Source organism: Oratosquilla oratoria, chromosome 18 (genome assembly GCF_046742065.1).
Source record: "Oratosquilla oratoria isolate Oo_2021 chromosome 18, ASM4674206v1, whole genome shotgun sequence".
Lineage (NCBI taxonomy): Eukaryota > Metazoa > Arthropoda > Malacostraca > Stomatopoda > Squillidae > Oratosquilla > Oratosquilla oratoria.
In genome coordinates, this window is record NC_134794.1 from 55,872,080 (window position 1) to 55,891,706 (window position 19,627).

General features: G+C 37.9%; 1 protein-coding gene across 12 annotated transcripts in view; it reads left to right on the plus strand.

Annotated features, from left to right (window-relative positions):
• LOC143035247 (acyltransferase PGAP2-like) overlaps positions 1-19,627 on the plus strand; it is an 81,264-nt gene that overhangs the window by 46,848 nt on the left and 14,789 nt on the right. For 8 of the 12 annotated variants that reach the window (XM_076202039.1, XM_076202036.1, XM_076202035.1 and 5 more), the window contains 3 exons: positions 7,898-7,987; positions 11,805-11,889; positions 15,548-15,655. In XM_076202039.1, the coding sequence (XP_076058154.1) occupies positions 7,898-7,987; positions 11,805-11,889; positions 15,548-15,655 (283 nt within the window). Of the gene's footprint in view, positions 1-7,897; positions 7,988-11,804; positions 11,890-15,547; positions 15,656-19,214; positions 19,522-19,627 lie in introns of those variants that run through there. The other 4 variants (XM_076202042.1, XM_076202044.1, XM_076202043.1 and 1 more) reach the window with 4 other exon arrangements.

A 19,627-nucleotide genomic window follows, 5' to 3' on the forward strand; every position in this document is an offset into this window, starting at 1 on the left:
AGTTGGTGGTCGTGCAAGATGTGCCATTAGAGAAAATCTCCCTGATGCTTTTCTACAAAACTATTTGATACTCTCGCCTTCCTTTGGATGTGCAGCCCCAAAGGACAAATACTCAGTTGCTGTGGGATGGGATTAAGATCTACACTGGGATGGGATTAAGATCTACTCTGGGATAGGATTAACCCCTTCCATACGGTGCCGCATACGTAGGCGGCATGAGGAGCAAGTGGATATGCGAGGCTGCCATATCGTCGTCTTGATTATATTTATTGTAGTTGCCCCCTGCGTAATGACATACTCTCTATCTAAACTGTCTTCATCATATTTTCTATAGTTATCAAAATTCACGGGTGAAAGAGAGAACAATCGATATAAGCGGTGACTATATTTTATGATGTGAGTATTATTACGACACATCGTACGTCTGGCAGATAATGCTGCCCGCGAGATTTTGGCCCGGAGTGAAGAGGTTAAGATCTACACTGGGATAGGATTAAGATCTACACTGGGATGGGAATAAGATCTATGTCATCTTCATCTGTATTTCCTCCATCTTCTCTTACAAAGACAACTGACAACTGTTGATGGTTCCCCTCTTTCTATTACCACAATTGGTCTTCACATAAGAGAGCAGTTTTTATGAGGAAAGCAACGGGAGCAAGAATTCAGGTTTAGAAGATATATATGTAGAAGTGAGAGAAGTGCTAAATATTTTGGGATCATTGGATATGACAAAAGCTTAGGACCTGATGGGATCTCAAACTGGATACTTAAAGAATGTAGGGAACATCTAGCAGACAAGAGTCACAGTCTTATTGTATGTTTATTGAAAGAAGGCATAGTGCTGCTTGATAGGAAAAGGGTAAATGTGGTACCAATTCACAAAAATGGAAGTAAGAAGACACGACTAAATTATAGGTTGGTATCACTGACAAGCACAATAGTGAAATTATGTGAAAGGATTGTGAAAGATTGATGAACCAAATGCATTGAAAATACGAATATCCTGACAGTCAGTCAGTTTGGCTTCAGATCTGGAAGATTGTGTGTGTGTTGAACCTTTTAAACTTTTACTTGAGAGTGATTGATGTGTAGCAAGAGAGAGACGGGTGAGTGGACTGTGTGTTCCCCGACCTAGAGAAGGCATTTGATAAAGTACCTCACAGTCGACTTATGTGGAAATTGGAGCACATTGGAGGACTGAGTGGCAAACTACCAGAATGAATGAAAGGTCTTTTGAAGGAACAATAGATGAGGATAGTCAAGATAGAGAATAGTAATGAGTGCTTGCAAAGGGATTTCTCCCCGTCTTCTCTTTTACTGTATGAGGGGATGGAGAGTGGAGGGTCACCAATTAAGTGAAGTGGCTTTGCTATGGATGTACTGTGTCTTGCTACATTGGTTCTGACCCAGGGCAGTGGGCAGAATACATGGATGACCCACCATCCTTGAGAAGTTAAGATGAGAGGGGCCAAAGGGTGGTGGATGGGAGTAGGTATGTGCTTTTGACATGGCTACTTCCTTTATAAAGGGAAAAAGCTCTTGGTGTGTAGATAAAGATTTAATTAAGACACAGGGAAGAAATCACAAGTTAATGATGGGTGGTGAGGTTTTTGCAGAAGCCTAAGCTCAGGCAGTAATAATGAATAAAAGTTTCCAATTGGTCTTCACAAAAGAGAGCACTTTTTTAGAGAAAGCGATGGGAGCAATAAACCAGGTTTAGAAGATATAAATGTAGAAGTGAGGGAAGTGGTCAATCTCTTGGGATCATTGGATGTGACAAAAGCTTCAGGATCTGACGGGATCTCAGACTGGATACTTAAAGAATGTAGGGGACAACTAACAGACAAGATCTAAAGTCTTGTTACATGTTCATTGAAAGAAGGCATTGTGGCACTTGAATGGGAAAGGGCAAACATGGTGCCAATTCACGAAGGTGGAAACAAGGAAACACCACTAGATTATAGGCCAGTATCACTAATCAGCACAATAGTGAAATTATGTGAAAGGATTATGAAAGGTTGATAGACCAAATATCTTGAAAAGATGAACATTCTGACAGACAGTCAGTTTGGCTTCAGATCTGGAAAGTCATGTGTGTCTCACCTTTTAAGCTTTTACTCGAGAATGATTGATGTGCTGCAAGAGTGACAGGTGGTGGACTGTGATGTACCTTGACCTAGAGAAGGCATTTGATAAAGTACCTCATAGTCGACTTATGTGGAAACTGGGGCACATTGGAGGACTGAGAGGCAAACTATTAAAATGGATTAAAGATTTTTTGAAAGAAAAATACATGAGGACAGTAGTAAAGGATAAGATGTCAAGATAGAGAGCAGTAATGAGTGGAGTTCCACAAGGTTCAGTGCTTGCAACAATAATGTTTCTTGTCTATGTCAATGACGACATGATGGAAGGTACAACATGGTATGCCAACATGTTTGCAGATGATGCAAAAATAATGAGAAGAGTGAAAAACAAGGAGAATGGTAAACTATTGCAAAAAGATGAAAAATATCTAGACACTATTGGTGCATGGAGCCAAGGATGGGAAATCAAGTTCAATACCAAAAAATGCAAAGTACTGTAAATGGGCAAATAGTGGCAAAAGATCATCCTTTAACTGTTCCTTGGGAAAAGAACCCATTACAGAACCAAATGAGAAAGACTTTGGAGTGTTGATAACAACCTGGTACATGACAGACATATCAGTAGGATTATGGGAGACACATATGGAGTACTGCAGAAGATCAAAGTGGTGTTTCACTATATTGATGAAAAGATAATGGGAAAAACTCGCTGAAACCCTGATCTGTCCAAGACTAATATGCATCAGTAGTATGGTCCCCACACAGTGAAGGATATAAGCAAGATTGAGAGAATACAAAGGGCAGGAACCAAACTGGCAGATAAACCACATGACAAAAGACTAAAAGCACTGGGTGTGCCAGCTTTGAAAGATCGAAGAGAAAGAGGTGATATGATTACAGTATTGAGGTCATTAAAGGGAATAGATTTCATTGACAGAAGAGATCTCAATTAAAGATGTGAGGTCTTAAGAGGTCATGGGAGCAAATTAAGAAAGACCATATGTCTAAAGAATGTAAACAAATACAGTTTTCCATATAGATCCATAAGTACTTGGTATAGCTTAGGAAGTGATATAACCCAAGCTCAAACAATATGTGAGATATGTATACATCACTATAACCACATCACCATTTCCACAAATCATGTGAGCGGTGTCACAATCATCACCCAGACATCCTGTCGCCAGACACATCCGCCCTAACAAGCTGACCTAGCACTTATCGCAGGAAAGCTGACCTAACAGTAATCGAGTACTCGGAACCAAGATACACACACAGACATACGAACGCACACATAAATGCGGTCAATCGCCAATTCCGAATAACACGCGATAACACAGTAGTAATCAACCCTTGCTCCCTGGATATATTATACATTATAAAAAGGTATATAAGAGATAATTTATGAACTAACAACAACCATGTAAAGGGCCGGATTTTCCTATTAAAATTGTTTTCAAGGTGACTAAAGAGCACCTCAGAATTCTACAGAGACAGCACTTCCGCCCCACAAAAACGGAGTGCACAGCTCCAAGAGCGTCGGTCGGAGAGATGTGCCCTGTGTAAAGTAGTGTACTGCAAACTCTGTGAAAAACTATGTATAATACTATACTGGAAACTCTGTGAAAAACTATGTATAAGACTATACTGCAAACTCTATGTAAAACTGTGTATAAAAGTGTAGTGAACTCCCCTTAGAATTGTGTAATAAAGTGAAGAAACTCAAGATCGTATCTGTAATTCCAAGAAGATACGTAAATAGCTACGAAGGGTAGCTATAGTTCAATTATAAATATGATAATTGGAAATGGAGGATATAGATTAGTTTGGAACTGTATATGAATTTGAGGCTAAGTATGATAAAAAATTAGAGAATGGGTGATGGAACCCAGTGACCATTGCTCCTTTCCTCTATACTATGATTAAGTAAAAAGAATTGGGTAGATGCACACACCCAACAGTTAGTATTAAAGGGCAGAATAAAAGAGATTCATGGTGGCAAGACAAGAGCTTGGAATGAAACTGAATATCAAGAAATGTTATTTGATACAGCCCTTTTCCTAAAGAAAAATGTTGTACAAAGTAGCATTATAGTCCTTATTGAATATTCTAATCACAGGTCAATTAGGAGGAATGAGAAGCTAGCAGTAAACAAATTCCTGAGGAAATATCCTGTTAAGTATAGCAATGGAAAACACAAGGACCCAATGGGTAAAAGAAGTGACCCGGGTAAGAGGAGATGACATTCCCACAAGATAAGATCAGTTACTAATCACAGAGCCAGACATATCAGCTCATTGAACTACCCTTTCCCCACAAGGAAAAGTGACCATGTAACAATTAAATTTCTGCTTGAGGATGAAAAAGTAGAGCCAAGGAATGAACCACACAGGCAAGGGAGACTGAATTTTAGGAAAGCAGATTACTTCGGATTGAAAAAATTCTTTGAAGAAACAAACTGGGAGGAATTCATGAGTATCACAGGAATAAGGAGGAAATGGGAAATGTTTCTTGACATTTACAACTGGGGAGTGAAGAAACATGTGCCAAAGACTAGTGGAATGAAGAAGCAGAAACAGGACTGGTTTAATGAAAGGTGTGAGATTACAAAAAAGGCCAAGGACGGGGATTGGGGAAAATGGAGGAAGAGAAGAAGCACTAAAACGAAAAAGCTTACAAACAAGCTAGGAATGACTGCAAGAATTGGCAGGGAGGAAGAACGCAATTTTGAAAGAGGTGTAGTAAATAAGTTCAAATATGAACTGAAACTGTTTTACAGGTTTATAAGCGGTAAATTGAGACAAAAGGTGTGCTCTGATGGATACAGCACACCTTAAAAGTGATAGACTCCTTTTGGAAAAGAAAATTGGGGATTAATGCCTATGAATCATGTTAAATTTTCAGAAAGTTCCCCATCTCATGATTCATAAAGAAAATATATTTTTCTGGTAGATTTAGATGTGTTGTTAATTTGATAATATTCTGTCACAAATTCCCTTTCCCTCCCCCCATTAACCTAACATAACCTAATTTAACTTCACCTAACCTAATGTAGCTTAACATAACATAACCTAACATAATCTAAACCTAATAACTTTTTCAAAAATAGCTAGCAGCATTTCTAGCAGTTTGTGAAGCATGTATATGGTTAGTTGCACGACAACTGTAAACAAATTCGTGGTAGCTCATCAATTGTGTCTTTGAATCTTTTTACTTGTCATACATTGTTAATTGAAGTGCCATACCAATATAAAATCATTGAAGATGGGGAATATTGGTAAGTTTTTTTAAGTTTGAATATACTTTAAAAACCATTCCATAAATGTCCATGTGTGCAAACAGTACTAAGTTAGCTTCATAATTATTCTGATAAATTTTCACTTCAGGTCTGTTGTTAGAGTATGGTATTTAAAAGTAGCACAGGGGTGTCTTGATACTAATAGGGTGGATTTGGACTATCTTTCCCCTCCCTCAAAAAAAAAAAAAAAAAGCTTCAATGTATAATGTGTAGAGTTAAGGATGTACATATTCTCAGGGGAGAGAGTTGGGTATTGGGTAATTTTTTAGTGTAAGTTGAGAGTGGAGGATAGATGGAGAAAGAGGAAAAGGATATAAGGTAGGGTGCAAAAGTAAACTACTTAAATTAGAAAGAAAAGAAGTACAAGAAAAAACTGAGAGAGGAGTGGGAGGGAGTAAAGGATAGAGTAGAACTAGGAGTGGAGGAGGAATGGGCATGGTTCAAGGTGTGTGGAACAAGGAGGATGGGAAGAAATAGAGGGAAGGGTAGTGAGTGGTGGGATGAAGAAACAAAGAAGGTTGTAGAAGAGAAGCGAGCATTCACAGATTGGCTACAAATTAGGATGAGAGAATCAAATGAGAGGCACAAAGAAAAGAAAAGAGAAGTAAAGCATAAGATAAAGGAGGCAAAGAGGAGAGTTGATGTGAAATGGGGTAAAAGTATGACAGAAAATTTTGTAAGTAACAAAAAGATGTTTTGGAAAGAAGTTAAGAGAGGAAGAGGAGGTGAATCAAGTAGAGAAGAAAAGATAAAAGGTGCAGACGGAGAGATGATAATGGGAGAGACGGCAGTAAATGGAAGATGGGCAGAGTATATTGGGAGTTGATAAATGTGAAGGAGCATAGCTAGTTGCAGTGGAAAGCACCAAGAAAATGACAGTGATGAATGAAGAAAATGGAGGAGAAATAATGAAAGATGAGGTGAAGGCAGTTGTTAAGATGATGAGAGCAGGTAAGGCACCTGGTTTGGATAGATGTCATGCAGAATGTCTAAAAAAAGGAAGTACAGTGATGGTGGACTGGCTGGTGAGGTTATTTAATATTTGTTTAAGAGAGGGTAGAGTGCCGGAAGACTGGAGAGGTGCCTGTATAGTTCCACTTTACAAGGGAAAAGGTGACAAGTGTGAGTGTAGTAATTTCAGAGGGATCAGTTTGAAAAGTGTAGTTGGGAAGGCTTATGGGAGTGTTTTGATTGAGAGGATTAAGAGAGGAACTGAGGGAGTAATTGGTGAGGAACAGTGTGGGTTAGGACAGGTAGGGGTTGCATGGATCAGACTTTTATGGTAAGACACATATGAGAAACCTTTAGGAAAAGGTAAGGATTTGGGGGGGATTTTATGGATTTGGAAAAGGCTTATGACAGCGGAGACAGGAAGGCACTGTGGGAGGTATTGCAGATATATAGGATAGAAGGAAAGCTTTTAAGAGCAGTCAAGAGTTTTTATGAGAGTAGTGGAGTGTGTGTTAGAATCAGAAATGGAGTGAGTGGTTTGAAGAAAAGGTGGGACTTCACCAGGGATGTGTTATATCACCCTGGCTGTTCAATTTATACATGGATGGGGTGGTGCAAGAGGTAAATGCAAGGGTAATGGGTCAGGGATTGGAGATTGTTAAAGTAAATAGAGAAAAGTGGGAGGTGATCCAGTTATTATTTGCTGATAACTCTGCGCTTGTGGCAAGATCAGAGGAGGAATTGAGGAAGTTAGTGACAGAGGTTGGGGAGGTATGCGAAAGAAGAAAGTTGAAGATAAATGTAGGTAAAAGTAAGGTGATGAGATGTCCAAGGGGAGAAAGTGGCAGCAGACTGGAAGTGAGTATTAAGGGAGAGAGACCGGAGGAAGTGGATATTTTTAGATACTTTGGTGCAAATGTGGTGGGAAAGGGAGGAATGGAGGTGAAGGTAGAATGTAGATTGAGAGAAGCCTTGGGGGATTAAAAAGTGTAATGAGAAATAGACATTTGGGAATGGATGCTAAGAGGAGATTGTATGAAGGAGTGATTGTGCTGACAGCACTGTATGGGGTAGAAACATGAAACATAAGAGAGGAAGAGTTTGAATGTGTTTGAGATGAGGTTCCTGAGAAGTATGTTAGGGGCTACTAGGCTAGATAGAGTGAGAAACTAGGAGGTGAGGAGGGGAACAGGGATGGAAAAGGAGTTGGGAGATAGGGTTGATGGAAGAGTATTGGGATGGTTTGGACATATGGAAAGAATGAGTGAAGAAAGACTAGTAAAAAAGGTGTGGAAGGCAAATGTAGGAGTGAACATGAGGGGACAACCAAGGATGAGAGGGATGGGGTAAAAGGGGCATTGGGAAAGAGGAGAATGTCTATTGAGGAAGGATGGGAGAGGACAGAAGATGGGGTGAATGGAGAATGGTTGTGTAAGGATGATGCTGTGATGCATGAAAGGGAGTGGGTAGGGGATGGGGGGTTGAGAGAGTATGTGTGAAAAATAATTTGACACAGCCTGAAGGGATTTCTTCCTGTCTTCTCTTTTTCTACATGAAGGGATGGAGAAAGGGTGTCGCCAATTTAATGAAGCGGCCTTGCTGTGGATGTGCTGTATCTTGCAACACTGCTCCTGACCCAAGGAAGTGGGTGAGATGCAGGGATGACCTGTTATCCAGGAGGAGCCAAGATAAGAGGGAGGGAGGGGGCTGAACAGGGGAGGAGTATGTGGGGATGGAATGGGTGGGAGTGGTTTTTATGCCTTTGTTTTTTAGCTACCTCCCTTGTAAGGGGGAGAAAGCCTTTGGCATATGTATGTATTTAGGAAAAAAAGTGCAGTATATGAAAATTATGGTAATCGCCAAATTAATAGTGGGTGGCAAGCTCTTTGAAGAAGCCTCAGCTCAGTAAATAAATGGAAAATTGGACCGAAACTGTGATTTATAATAGGTAAATTGAGACTAAGGGAAGTAGCATATTTTCTGGCCTATATCATGCTGTGGCAGATACAGTACACCTTAAAAGTGATAGGCTCGTTTTGGAAAAGAAAATTGGTGTTAATGCAAATGAATCATAGTAAACTTTTAGAAAGTTTCCCATCTCACAGTTCATGAAGAGAATATATTTTAGCCGTGTAGTTAATGAGTTTGATAACCATTTTTGTCACAAATTCCCATTCCCTCTACCCATTGACCTAACTTAATTTAAAATGACAACCTAATCTAACCTAATCTAACTTGACCTAACCTAATCTAGCTTAACCTAACCTAACTTAACCTTACCTAAAATTACGTAACCTAATTTAACCTAATAATTAAAAAAAAAAAATGCTAGTGGCGTGTCTAGCATTTTACAATGCAACTGTAAACACACAAACTGGATACTAAAAGAATGTGAAGAAGAAGTAATAGACAAAATATATAATAAGTTGATCACTCAAAGAAGGAAAATTACCAGAAGACTGGAAAAATGCTGATATTCTACCAATACATAAAGGAGGAAATAAAGAAGACCCAACAAATAACAAACTGGTTTCCAAAATTTGTGAAAAAGTTATCAAAATTAGATGGATAAAACATCTGGATGAGAATAATATACTAAATCCAAGACAATTTGGATTTAGTCTGGGAAGATCATGTGGCACAAATTTGATCTGTTTCTAATCAAGACTATATAATACAAGAAAAGGACAGATGGGATGATTGTGCTTTCCAAGACCTACATAACGCATTTGACAAAGTACTACATAAACTATTAAGAAAACTGGAAACCATAGGAGAGATACAAGGTAAATACTGAAATGGATGAAGGATTTCTTGCATGGAAGAAAAATGAGAGTAATGCTCAGAGATAAGAGTTCTACTTGGGAAGAGGTGATTAGTGGAATCCCACAAGGATCAATATTGAACTACAATAATGTTTGCTATATATGTGAATGACATGGATGAGGGTGTGGAATGTTACTGGAACTTCTTTGCAGATGACACTAAATTGTTGAAGAAAGTGAGTACTGAAACAGATTGAGTTGCTGCAGAGAGAACTGAACAGGGTTTGGGAATGGAGTCAGAAGTGGGAAGTGAACTTCAACATTAAGAAATATAGCATAATGGAGTTTCGAAAAAATAAAAAAAGTATATCAGGAAAATATAAAATTGATGCAAAGGAAGTAAAGAAAGTGGAATCTGAAAAAGACCTGGGGAGTAATCATCACAAAGGACATGTCCCCCTGGTAAACAGATAATAAAATTGTCAGAGAAACCTACAACTTGCTAAGATAAATAAAAGCTGCTTTTACTTGGACAAAGAAATGGTAAAGAAAATAATAGTCACACTGATAAGGGCAAAATTGGAGTAGGGTCACCCAATACCAAAAAGAATATAAGGAAAATCGAGAGAATCCAGAGAGCAACTACAAAGATGTCCCCAACACTTTCAAAACTGTCATATGAAGAGACATTGTCAAAAATAGAATTACTGACTCTGGAACAAAGAAGAGAAAGAGGACTTGTTGACTATCTACAGAATAATGAGAGGTATGGAAATCCTTAATAGAGAAGACTTGATAAATCAGAACAAGAGAAATACAAGGGGACACGGAAGGAAACTCAAAAAGGACAGTTATAGAACGGACCTGAAAAAGAACAGCTTTCCCCACAGACTGGTGTATGTATGGAACAAACTAGACAAAAAAATAGTGTGTGCAAAAACCATACACGAATTTAAGAGCAATTTAGACACTGCAAGATACAGAGATAGGACACCATGAGAGTAGCTCCCCTTCCCATAAGATACAACTAGGTAAATATCAGATGTGTCTTTGAATACTTTTACCTGTTGTACATGGTTGATTGAAGTCCCATACCAATATGAAAATATTAAACATCAATCATCATTGAAAATGGGGAATATTGGTAATTTTTTTAAGTTTAAATATATTAACCATTCTATAAATTTCCATGAGTGCAAACAGTACTAATTTGGTTTTATTATTATTTAGATAAAATTTCACTTCAGGTCTGTTGCTAGAGTACGGTGTTTAAGCATTGCCCAGGGGTGTCTTGGCTTTAATAGGGTGGATTTACTCTATCTTTCCCCTCCCCTCCCCCCCCCAAAAAAAAAGAAATAGATTCACCATATAATGTGCAGAGCTAATTTTTAAGTTTGACATGTATTAAAAAAAAGTGCCACATAGGAAAAAAAAACTAATCAAATTAATATAGGGTGGTGAGGTCTTTGAAGGTAGAAATGAAAAAGGAAAATTTCTAATTGGTCTTTTCAAAAGAAAGTACTTTTTTGGAGGAAAAGTGACAGGAGCATTTTCTGATAGTTTCAATCTTGAAAGTCAAGAGATTCACCATAGAAGGCATAAATTTAATTGACCTCTATGTTAGATTTTTTTTTTTTTTTTCCAAAATACACCCACCCCTCAATTTAATGGAGAAAATGGGGATATTAACCTAATAAATATGGGAAATTCAACATATTCACTGTGATTTGATATGAGCCTTATCAAGGATTGAAGATGAGTTCTTAATATGCTTTGTATAGTGGGGAAGTTTATTCTTACAGGATTTTGTCCATTGCCTCCAAAATCCATTAAATGGAGGTCTATTAGATTGAGAACTGAATGTATATTTATAATATAATAGATTTCATGCCTTTATGAAAAAATGCATAATTCATCAGCTAGGCTACCCCCACTATATAGATGTTGTTATTAAGTTAGGGATACTTGCTCTCTGAGTGGTTCAGAGTATTGCTACTTGGGTGCAAGATTGGAGTGAAGGCAGATTGAATTTGCCTGGCAGAAAGTTTGTAGTATGAGCACTAAACTACATTATATTTCCTGCTTCAAAAAGCCATCCCCATTCTGGGAGGGTGTTTGTGATGTTAAACTAAAGCACTGTGATCACCATACTTTGTGACAACAAAAGGGTTTAGTAATTTAAAAGAATAATGAATTAATTAATACCATTTGTTGAGAAAAAAGGAAAGGTACAGAAATTTTCATTGTAAAATTTTTATTTTTAGGTCACGAAATTGATACATATGTCATATCTTTAGAAAAAATGAAAAGTACATTGAAACTACATTTTTAGTTTTGGTTAGTGCACTGTCTCGTTACTCTAGAATGGTTTCATGATATAATGTAGTGTCTTTCCACAGTAATGAGCATTTGTTAGCATTAGATTGATTAATTTTAGAATGGATTGATCAACATTAGAAAATGAAGAGCTTGAAATATCATTGAGGAATTTAGAAATATATATAAAACTTTAAAGAGATGTATGTTTGATATGTATACATATGAAGTGCATATGTGTTGTGATACAAAAAATAAGAGGACATATTTTTGTGTTTGATGAAAATATGTGTGAGGTGTTGATAAAATCTGTCAACTTTGGTAAAAAACAACAATATTAATATGACCATAGTTTAATCAGCCATATAAATTATGCATCTGCAGAGAAACTTGATGAAGGCCAACATCGTCAGCTTCTTCGTCGCTCTATACTTTTTCTACCGTCACAACACCTACTGTGAACCTGGAAGTAAGTAATACAGTTATATTTTCAATTCTAAATTTAATTTGAGAAAGTAATGTATATCCAGTATTGATTAAGTTTTTTATCTGCTTGAACAATATACTCATAAATTTACACTTGATTCTCAAAGTTTGGAGTGGATTTTTGTTTTGTAAAAATGTACAACTAACTTTATCATTAACTTGTTTATGAGTGTTATTGCACGTAAGAATTATTATATTGCTAATGTTATCAGTCAGTGAATCCATTGCCCAAGGTCTCTTGGACCCACTGCTCCCAGGTAACCAGCAATGGCCACCAGGAGCCCCATAATGTCATTCAGGGAATATTGTGATTTTATCTAGGGTCTTTTAGTTTTGGGTAGTGTAGGATGAAGTGTTCAGTGTCTTCTATGTAGTGGTTGCATCTAATTGGTTTACTAATAGGGTGGTCAATGAATGGAATAGACTTGGTAACCATGTAGTGAACACTGAAACTATCAGTTGTTTTAAGAAATGGTGAGACAACTTTATGGATGGGGATGACAGGGGGGTGATGGATATGGAGTTGCCTTGTGTAGGCCTTATGGTCTCTTGCAGTCTCCTTCATTCTTATGTTCTAAGGTAGTTTTATTCTATTTCTTTAGCCCAGTTTGGAAACCAGGTACCACCCCTACAGGGCACCTTCATACAGAAATCCTCCAATAGAACATAGCATGAAAATGACAGGAACACAATTCTGCTCGTAGTGACCCATCTTTGTATCTTTCAGCATCAAGTTTTTTCTTAAAATCTTGAATAGTATTTGCACATACTGTTAGTCCATATATCCAGCACTTTGTGTTGGAAGCTATTCTTTTTCCGATCTTTTCTATAGTTATCCTTTTTTAGTTTCTTTTCATGACCTCTTGTTTTGTCATTTTTTAGTAAATCATTCCTGTCAAGGATTTCCATTCCTTTCATGATTCTAAATATAGTCACTAGATCACCTCTTTCTCTTATCTGCTCTAGTGTTGGTAGTTCCAATTTCGATAATCTTTGTTCGTATGTTAAATTGGAAAGAGCTGGTGCCAACTTTGTTGTTGCTCTCTGTATTCTTTCTAGTTTCCTTATATTCTTTTTAGTGCTGGGTGTCCATAGTGTCGCTGCATATTCCAGCTTTGGTCTAATCAATGTCACCAATATCTTTTTAATAATTTCTTCATCCAAGTAGTCAAATGCCACTTTCAGTGACCTTAATAGGTTGTAGGTTTCACCGACTATTTTGTTTATATGTTTATCCGGTGTCATGTCTTTGCTGAATACTCCAAGGTCCCTTTCTGTGTGCACTTTTTTTATTTCTTCTTTGCCAATTTTGTAATTTTTTTAAATTCTGTTTTTGCTTTTTCAAAACTCCATTATGCAACACTTCTTGATATTAAAGTTCACTTCCCACTTTTGAGTCCATTTCCAGATTTTGTCCAGGTCTGATTGTAATGAATCGCAGTCCTCTTCTGTTCTTGATATGATATGGTTTAATGTCACACGCTCCCCCCTATCGGGAGGCTAGGATGGTGCCCCTCACAGAGGGCTTTGTAGCATGGAATTTAATGAACCATGCCCTTGGTTCATCTTCGCCGCTGGCAGGATTCGAACCGCCCTCACCTCGACCTTCGTCGCAAGTAATGATGCCCTAACCCACTCAGCCAGCGAGCTTCCTTACTTTCTTTAACATTTTTGCATAATCTGTGAAGAAATTCGTATAACAATCAACTCCTTCATCCATGTCGTTTATTTATATGGCATACATGATTGGAGCCAGCACTGACCCTTGTGGAACACCACTTATCATTTCTTCCCATTTTGAGTATTTGTCTCTAATTACTATCATTTTTCTCCCAGTCAGGAAATCTTCCGTCCAGTCTAATAATTTACCTGCGATGCCACTTATTGATTCAAATTTTCTTATTAATTTCTTGTGTGGTACTTTGTCAAATGCCTGTTGTAGGTCTAGATAGGCACATTCTGCCCATCCATCCCTCTCATCTATTATATCTATTAGTCTCGAGTAGAAGTAGATTAGATTTGTTGTATTTGCCTAGTTGTATTTTACGGGACAGGAGCTATGCTTGTTGTGACCCGTTTTCATATCTCTCCACGTCCAGTTTTTTCTTGAAATAGTGTAAAGTTCTGGCATTCACTGTTTCACTGTTCAATTTGTTCCAGACATCAATCACTGTGTAGGAAACTATTCTTTTTCAAGTCTCTTCTGTAACTGTCTTTCTTTAGTTTCTTTTCGTGTCCTTTTGTTTCCCTCTTGTCCCATCTTAATAGGTCATCTCTATCGAGATCTTCCATCCCTTTCATAATTCTGAAAATGGTTAACAAATTGCCTCTTTCCCTTCTCTGCTCCAATGTTGACAACTGTAATTTCTCCAATCTTTGGTCATGATCTTCCTTGTCTAAATTCAAATGGGTGGGAGTGGGTGCGTGCCTTTTGATTTGGCTACTTCCCTTATAAGGGAGAAAAACCCCTTGGTAGATAGATAGATTTGAATTCATATCTTATTCCAGCTTGGGTTATATTACCATAGAAAAATTTTCAAGTGTTTATACATCAATATGGAAAACTGTATTTCTTCATATCCTTTAGACCAGTGGTTCTTAACCTGTGGGGAATTCCCCACTGGTGGGGAATGGCAGAGTTGCCAAGTGGGGAATGATCTGTTGGACAGAAGAACCACTGTCTTTTTTTTTTTTTTTTTCATCGATGTGTTTTTGTTTCTTTTTGTTTGTTTCTGGTGTCTTCTTGCTGTCACATTTCATGAATTTGTTTCCAACCACAAATAATTGATAGTGCTTCAAAATTTGATACATTACATCCAAATGTTGACTTACTTTACAAATCACAACCATTTACAGACTGTTTTAATAACAAAAACAACCAATATATGAGGTATTGTAAGTCATGTTTGGGTAAAAGTGACAACACTGTATATTTACGTACTAAACACTGCATGGGTTAAAATCAAATTTGTCAAAGACCGATGCTGTGGTGGGAAATGGAGAGTTGGCTCACTAAAAAGTGGGGAATTGGAGAAAAAAGATTAAGAACCCCTGCTTTAGACACATACATTGTTAATTTGTTCTCATGACCTCTTAAAGCCCTCCTATCCTTAGTCATATCACCTCTTTCTCTTTGATCTTTCAAAATTGGTAGACCCAGTGCTTTTATTCTTTCTTCATATGGTTTATCAGCTAGGTTGGAGACCAGTTTGGTGCTGCCCTTTGTATTATCTTGATCTTGCTTATATCCTTCACACTGTGTGGGGACCATACCACTGATGTATATTCCAGTCTTGGATGGATCAAGGTTTTGATGAGTTTTTTCATTGTCTCTTCATCCATATAGTGAAACACCACTTTAATCACATGCAGTAGTCCGTACATCTCTCACAATCTTGCTGACATGTCTGTCAAGTGACATGCTTAAACATATAAACACTGTGTAACCATAAGAATAATTATGTATATTATTACTATTCCAAAAGTGCCTAATTGAAGTATGAAAGTAGTACTTTCTCAGTTACCATGACTGTCAAAATGTTAGAGATTAGTTATTCCCATCCAGACTCATTTCTTTAATACCACCATTCTTCCATACATTACTTTAGCTCTCATATTGACATATTTTTATTTCATTACAGTGTATTCAGTCTTCGCCTTTCTGGAGTACCTGGTTGTGTTAACCAACATGGCCTTTCACATGGCTGCGTACTATGACTTTCATGGTCATTCACTAGTGGTTGGAACAGGTACTGTGGCCAACAGTTGACAATCAGTGTGAGGAGCCACAAGACACTATTGCTGGTTCTTTAGCTGCTGCATGCAGCTTACAGCTGTTTCAAGGATAGCTATGTGTGCTATCACAAATGCAGCAGCAGGATCAGTAAGCCTTTCATGGTACATGGTCTGCAGGGAGGGTTTGATGCTTACAGGATATTGGTAAAAATTTGCTGAAAGAAAATAAACTTTACATTTCTAATGTTCAGTGCTTTATGCAATATGTAGAGCAGAGAAATGTATAGGAATCAATTTAGATTAATTTTGAAAGGTTCTAAAATGTTAGAGAAAAGCAACATCTGTAGTAGATTTTTTGTGTAATATCCCACCCATTCATTTAGTTCATAAAGATGCAATTCTGAGAAGAAAAAATTGAAAGTAAAGAGTATTAGTTAGATGGTTAGTTCTCATGCCCTTTCTCCTCTACCCAAACACCATTTGTCCTGTATGTTTGTAAAGCCACCTAGAGTCCAGTACTTAGTAAAGATGTGACTGCAGCATTCAGCAAAGCCCTGTACATGATTGCAAAGGATGTAGATATTTTGTGCAAATTATTTGTTAAAGTTAATGAGCTGGTAACTGTATAATGGATACAAAACCTTGAAATTACGCAAGTGAAGTTCATTTGTGAATGTTGTAGTCACATCTATGAAGTGTGATGCCTTCAAGCTTAAATGAAATACTATATGGCTTTTAAATCATGCAATGCTTTCTGCTGGTATCAGTTCTTGTCCATTATTGGGCAGTTGGTTTGACAATGTAAGATGAATTAAAGCTTTTGTAAGGTTTGCCAGTAAGCATTTTTTACAAGTCCTGACTATGTGTCTTGGCAAGATGTTTATGCACAGCCGTGCATGCTTGTTATGCCATATGGAAATATAGAGTACACTGCTTTTCATTCTAGCTTTGTGAAGGATCATCTGGTGTGTTGTGTTGTTCCTCACAGAATTACCTGTAGAGTTAAGGCCACATAATTTATTTGGACCAAATGTATACCTGAACCGGTCAAAAGATGTTGCTGTTATACTGTATGCATTATTTATATTGTCATCATGGATTACTGATAGAATTGTATGGATCTCACATGACATTATGTTCTTGGACATTAATTTGCAGATGTCATCATATTTTACTAACTTCCAGTATACTTAGAATTTGAGTTACAAAAGAACCAAACACTTATTCTGAATCTCATTGAGTAGCTAGATTTTAGTGGTTATTTGGGTCTCTACTAGTCTTACATCTAATGTCATTACATATTTTCATTCATTATACAATGCTACTTATGTAATCATCTTTTAGTATATTAAGTGATAATGATAAATCTTGCATCTATTTTTCATGCTTAAAGTATTATGTAGAATGCAAAAACTAAAGAGAAGGAATAAGGGAGCATTGTTGATTTAAAATTAAAAGAATAAAAGAATATGTCAAATAACAATATCCTAATTGTAATTTTTCATTGCTACCATTTATGGGTGAGGGATGGGTGTACATACATACATACATACATATACCAAGGCTTTTTCCCCCTTACAAGGGAGGTTGCCAAAAAGGAAAAGGCATAAAATCATTCCCACCCATTCCATCCCTGAATACACTCCACACCCCTCCACCTTCCCTCTTATCTTAGCACCTCCTGGATGACGGGTCATCCCTGCACCTTGTCCACTGCCCTGGGTCAGAAGCAGTGTCGCAAGACACAGCACATCCACAGCAAGGCCGCTTCATTAAATCGGCGACCCCCCCTCTCCGTCCCCCCATGCATAAAAGGAGAAGACGGGGAGAAGTCCCTTCGGGCTGCGTCAAATTTTGTAAAGGGATGGGTGTAGGATGGTAATATGTTTTAATGCAGCCATCCCCTCCCCACCCCCTACAAGAGGAAAAGGGTTTTGGTAAACCACATTGTTATTATTATTATCATTATTTGTATTATTATATTATTTATTTATTTTTATATTTTTATGGCTAACTCTCATATAAGGGGAAAAAAGCCAATTGGTACATAGATTATTATTATTATGGATATTCGCTGTTTGAACAGGTTGTTGGTGTCACTTCTTGTGGCAAAGTTTGAGGTGATGGTGGTTCAAACCCTGCCACTGGTGAATTGAACCAAGGGCATGGTTCATTAAATTCCATGTTACAGAATCCTCTGAAAGGGCACCATCCTAGCCTCTCAATAGAGGGGAGTTTGTAATATCAAACCAAATCAATGAATTTATCACTATTAATATTGTTGTTATTATGTTCGAATCTGGGGACGACAGTTGGAATTATTTGATCGACATCACTCACTGGCGATTCTATTCAGGTATGACAACGATAAGCCCATCAAGGAAACGTACCAGCCTAACCACTAGCTACAAGTTGCCCTGGTTCTTTGTAAAAATAAGTATGGACGGCAGTTAGCAATCGACTTAATTCCTTGGGAAGTAGATTAACTTCCAGGTTAGAGAATTTTATAGGGTCGGTAGCACAGTCAGTAAGGCGATGGTGCCGTGATTTTACGAGCCTGGTTCGAATCCAGGGACAACAGTCGGGATTATTTGATCGACATCACCATCACTGGTGATTCTATCCAGGTATGACAACAACGATAAGCCCATCAAGGAAACGTACCACCCTAACCACTAGCTACAAGTTGCCCTGGTTCTCTGTAAAAATAAGTATGGACGGCAGTTAGCAATCGACTTAGTTCCTCAGGAAGTAGATTAACTTCCAGGTTGGAAAATTTGATAGAGTCTATAGCACAGTTAGTAAGGTGATGGCACTGTGATTTCACAAGCCCAGTTTGAATCCAGGGACAACAGTCGGAATTCTTTGATCAACATCACCGTCACTGGTGATTCTATTCATTCTATTCAGGTATGACAACAACTATAAACACATCAAGGAAACGCACCAGCCTAACCACTAGCTACAAGTTGCCCTGGTTCTCTGTAAAAATAAGTATGGACGGCAGTTAGCAGTCAACTTAGTTCTTCGGGAAGTAGATTAACTTCCAGGTTGGAGAATTTTATAGAGTCTATAGCACAGCCGATAAGGCGATGGCACCGTGATTTCACGAGCCCGGTTCAAATCCAGGGACGACAGTGAAAATTATTTGATCGACATCACTGTCACTGGTGATTCTATTCAGGTATGACAATGATGATAAGTCCATCAAGGAAACGTACCAGCCTAACCACTAGCTACAAGTTGCCCTGGTTCTCTGTAAAAATAAGTACGGACGGCAGTTAGCAGTCGACTTAGTTCCTTGGGAAGTAGATTAACTTCCAGGTTGGAGAATTTTGTAGGGTCAGTAGCACAGTTGGTAAGGCAATGGCGCACTGATTTCACAAGCCAGGTTCGAATCCAGGGACGACAGTCGGAATTATTTTATATATATATACATACATGAGGGTAGTTTCAAAAGAAATGCCTCCTATTTTATTCTGCACTAAGGAATTTGAAAGGATTGTTTATGTCATTGTTATGACGACTGACCCTTCACACTTATGAACTGAATTTTTCATCTCTCTGTTGCAGATATTGATGGTGTGACAGTCTAATTAATAAACCCTTGTCATAGATTTGCATCAGAAGCAGAGATCCATCATTGAATTCCTCCATGCAGAAATGGAACCAATCAACATTCACCAGTACTTAAACGTTTATGGAGCTGAGGCAGTCACTGTCACCATGATTAGGAAATGGTCTTGTCGATTCCAGAGTGGTGACAGAGATGTGACAAACTGCACTCCAGATGGTCATGCACATGCCCTTGCTCACTGCTGGCAAAAGTGCATTGAGAAGGGGGTAATTGCATGGAGAAATAAATTCTGGAGTAAAAATGTCCACTCGTTTTAATGGTGCCACTCCTGCTGGTATAGTTTTTTGATGTGTTCTGTTGATGGTGTTTGAGAGATGTTGTGTGAAGGTTTCTGGCATAAAATTGTGTT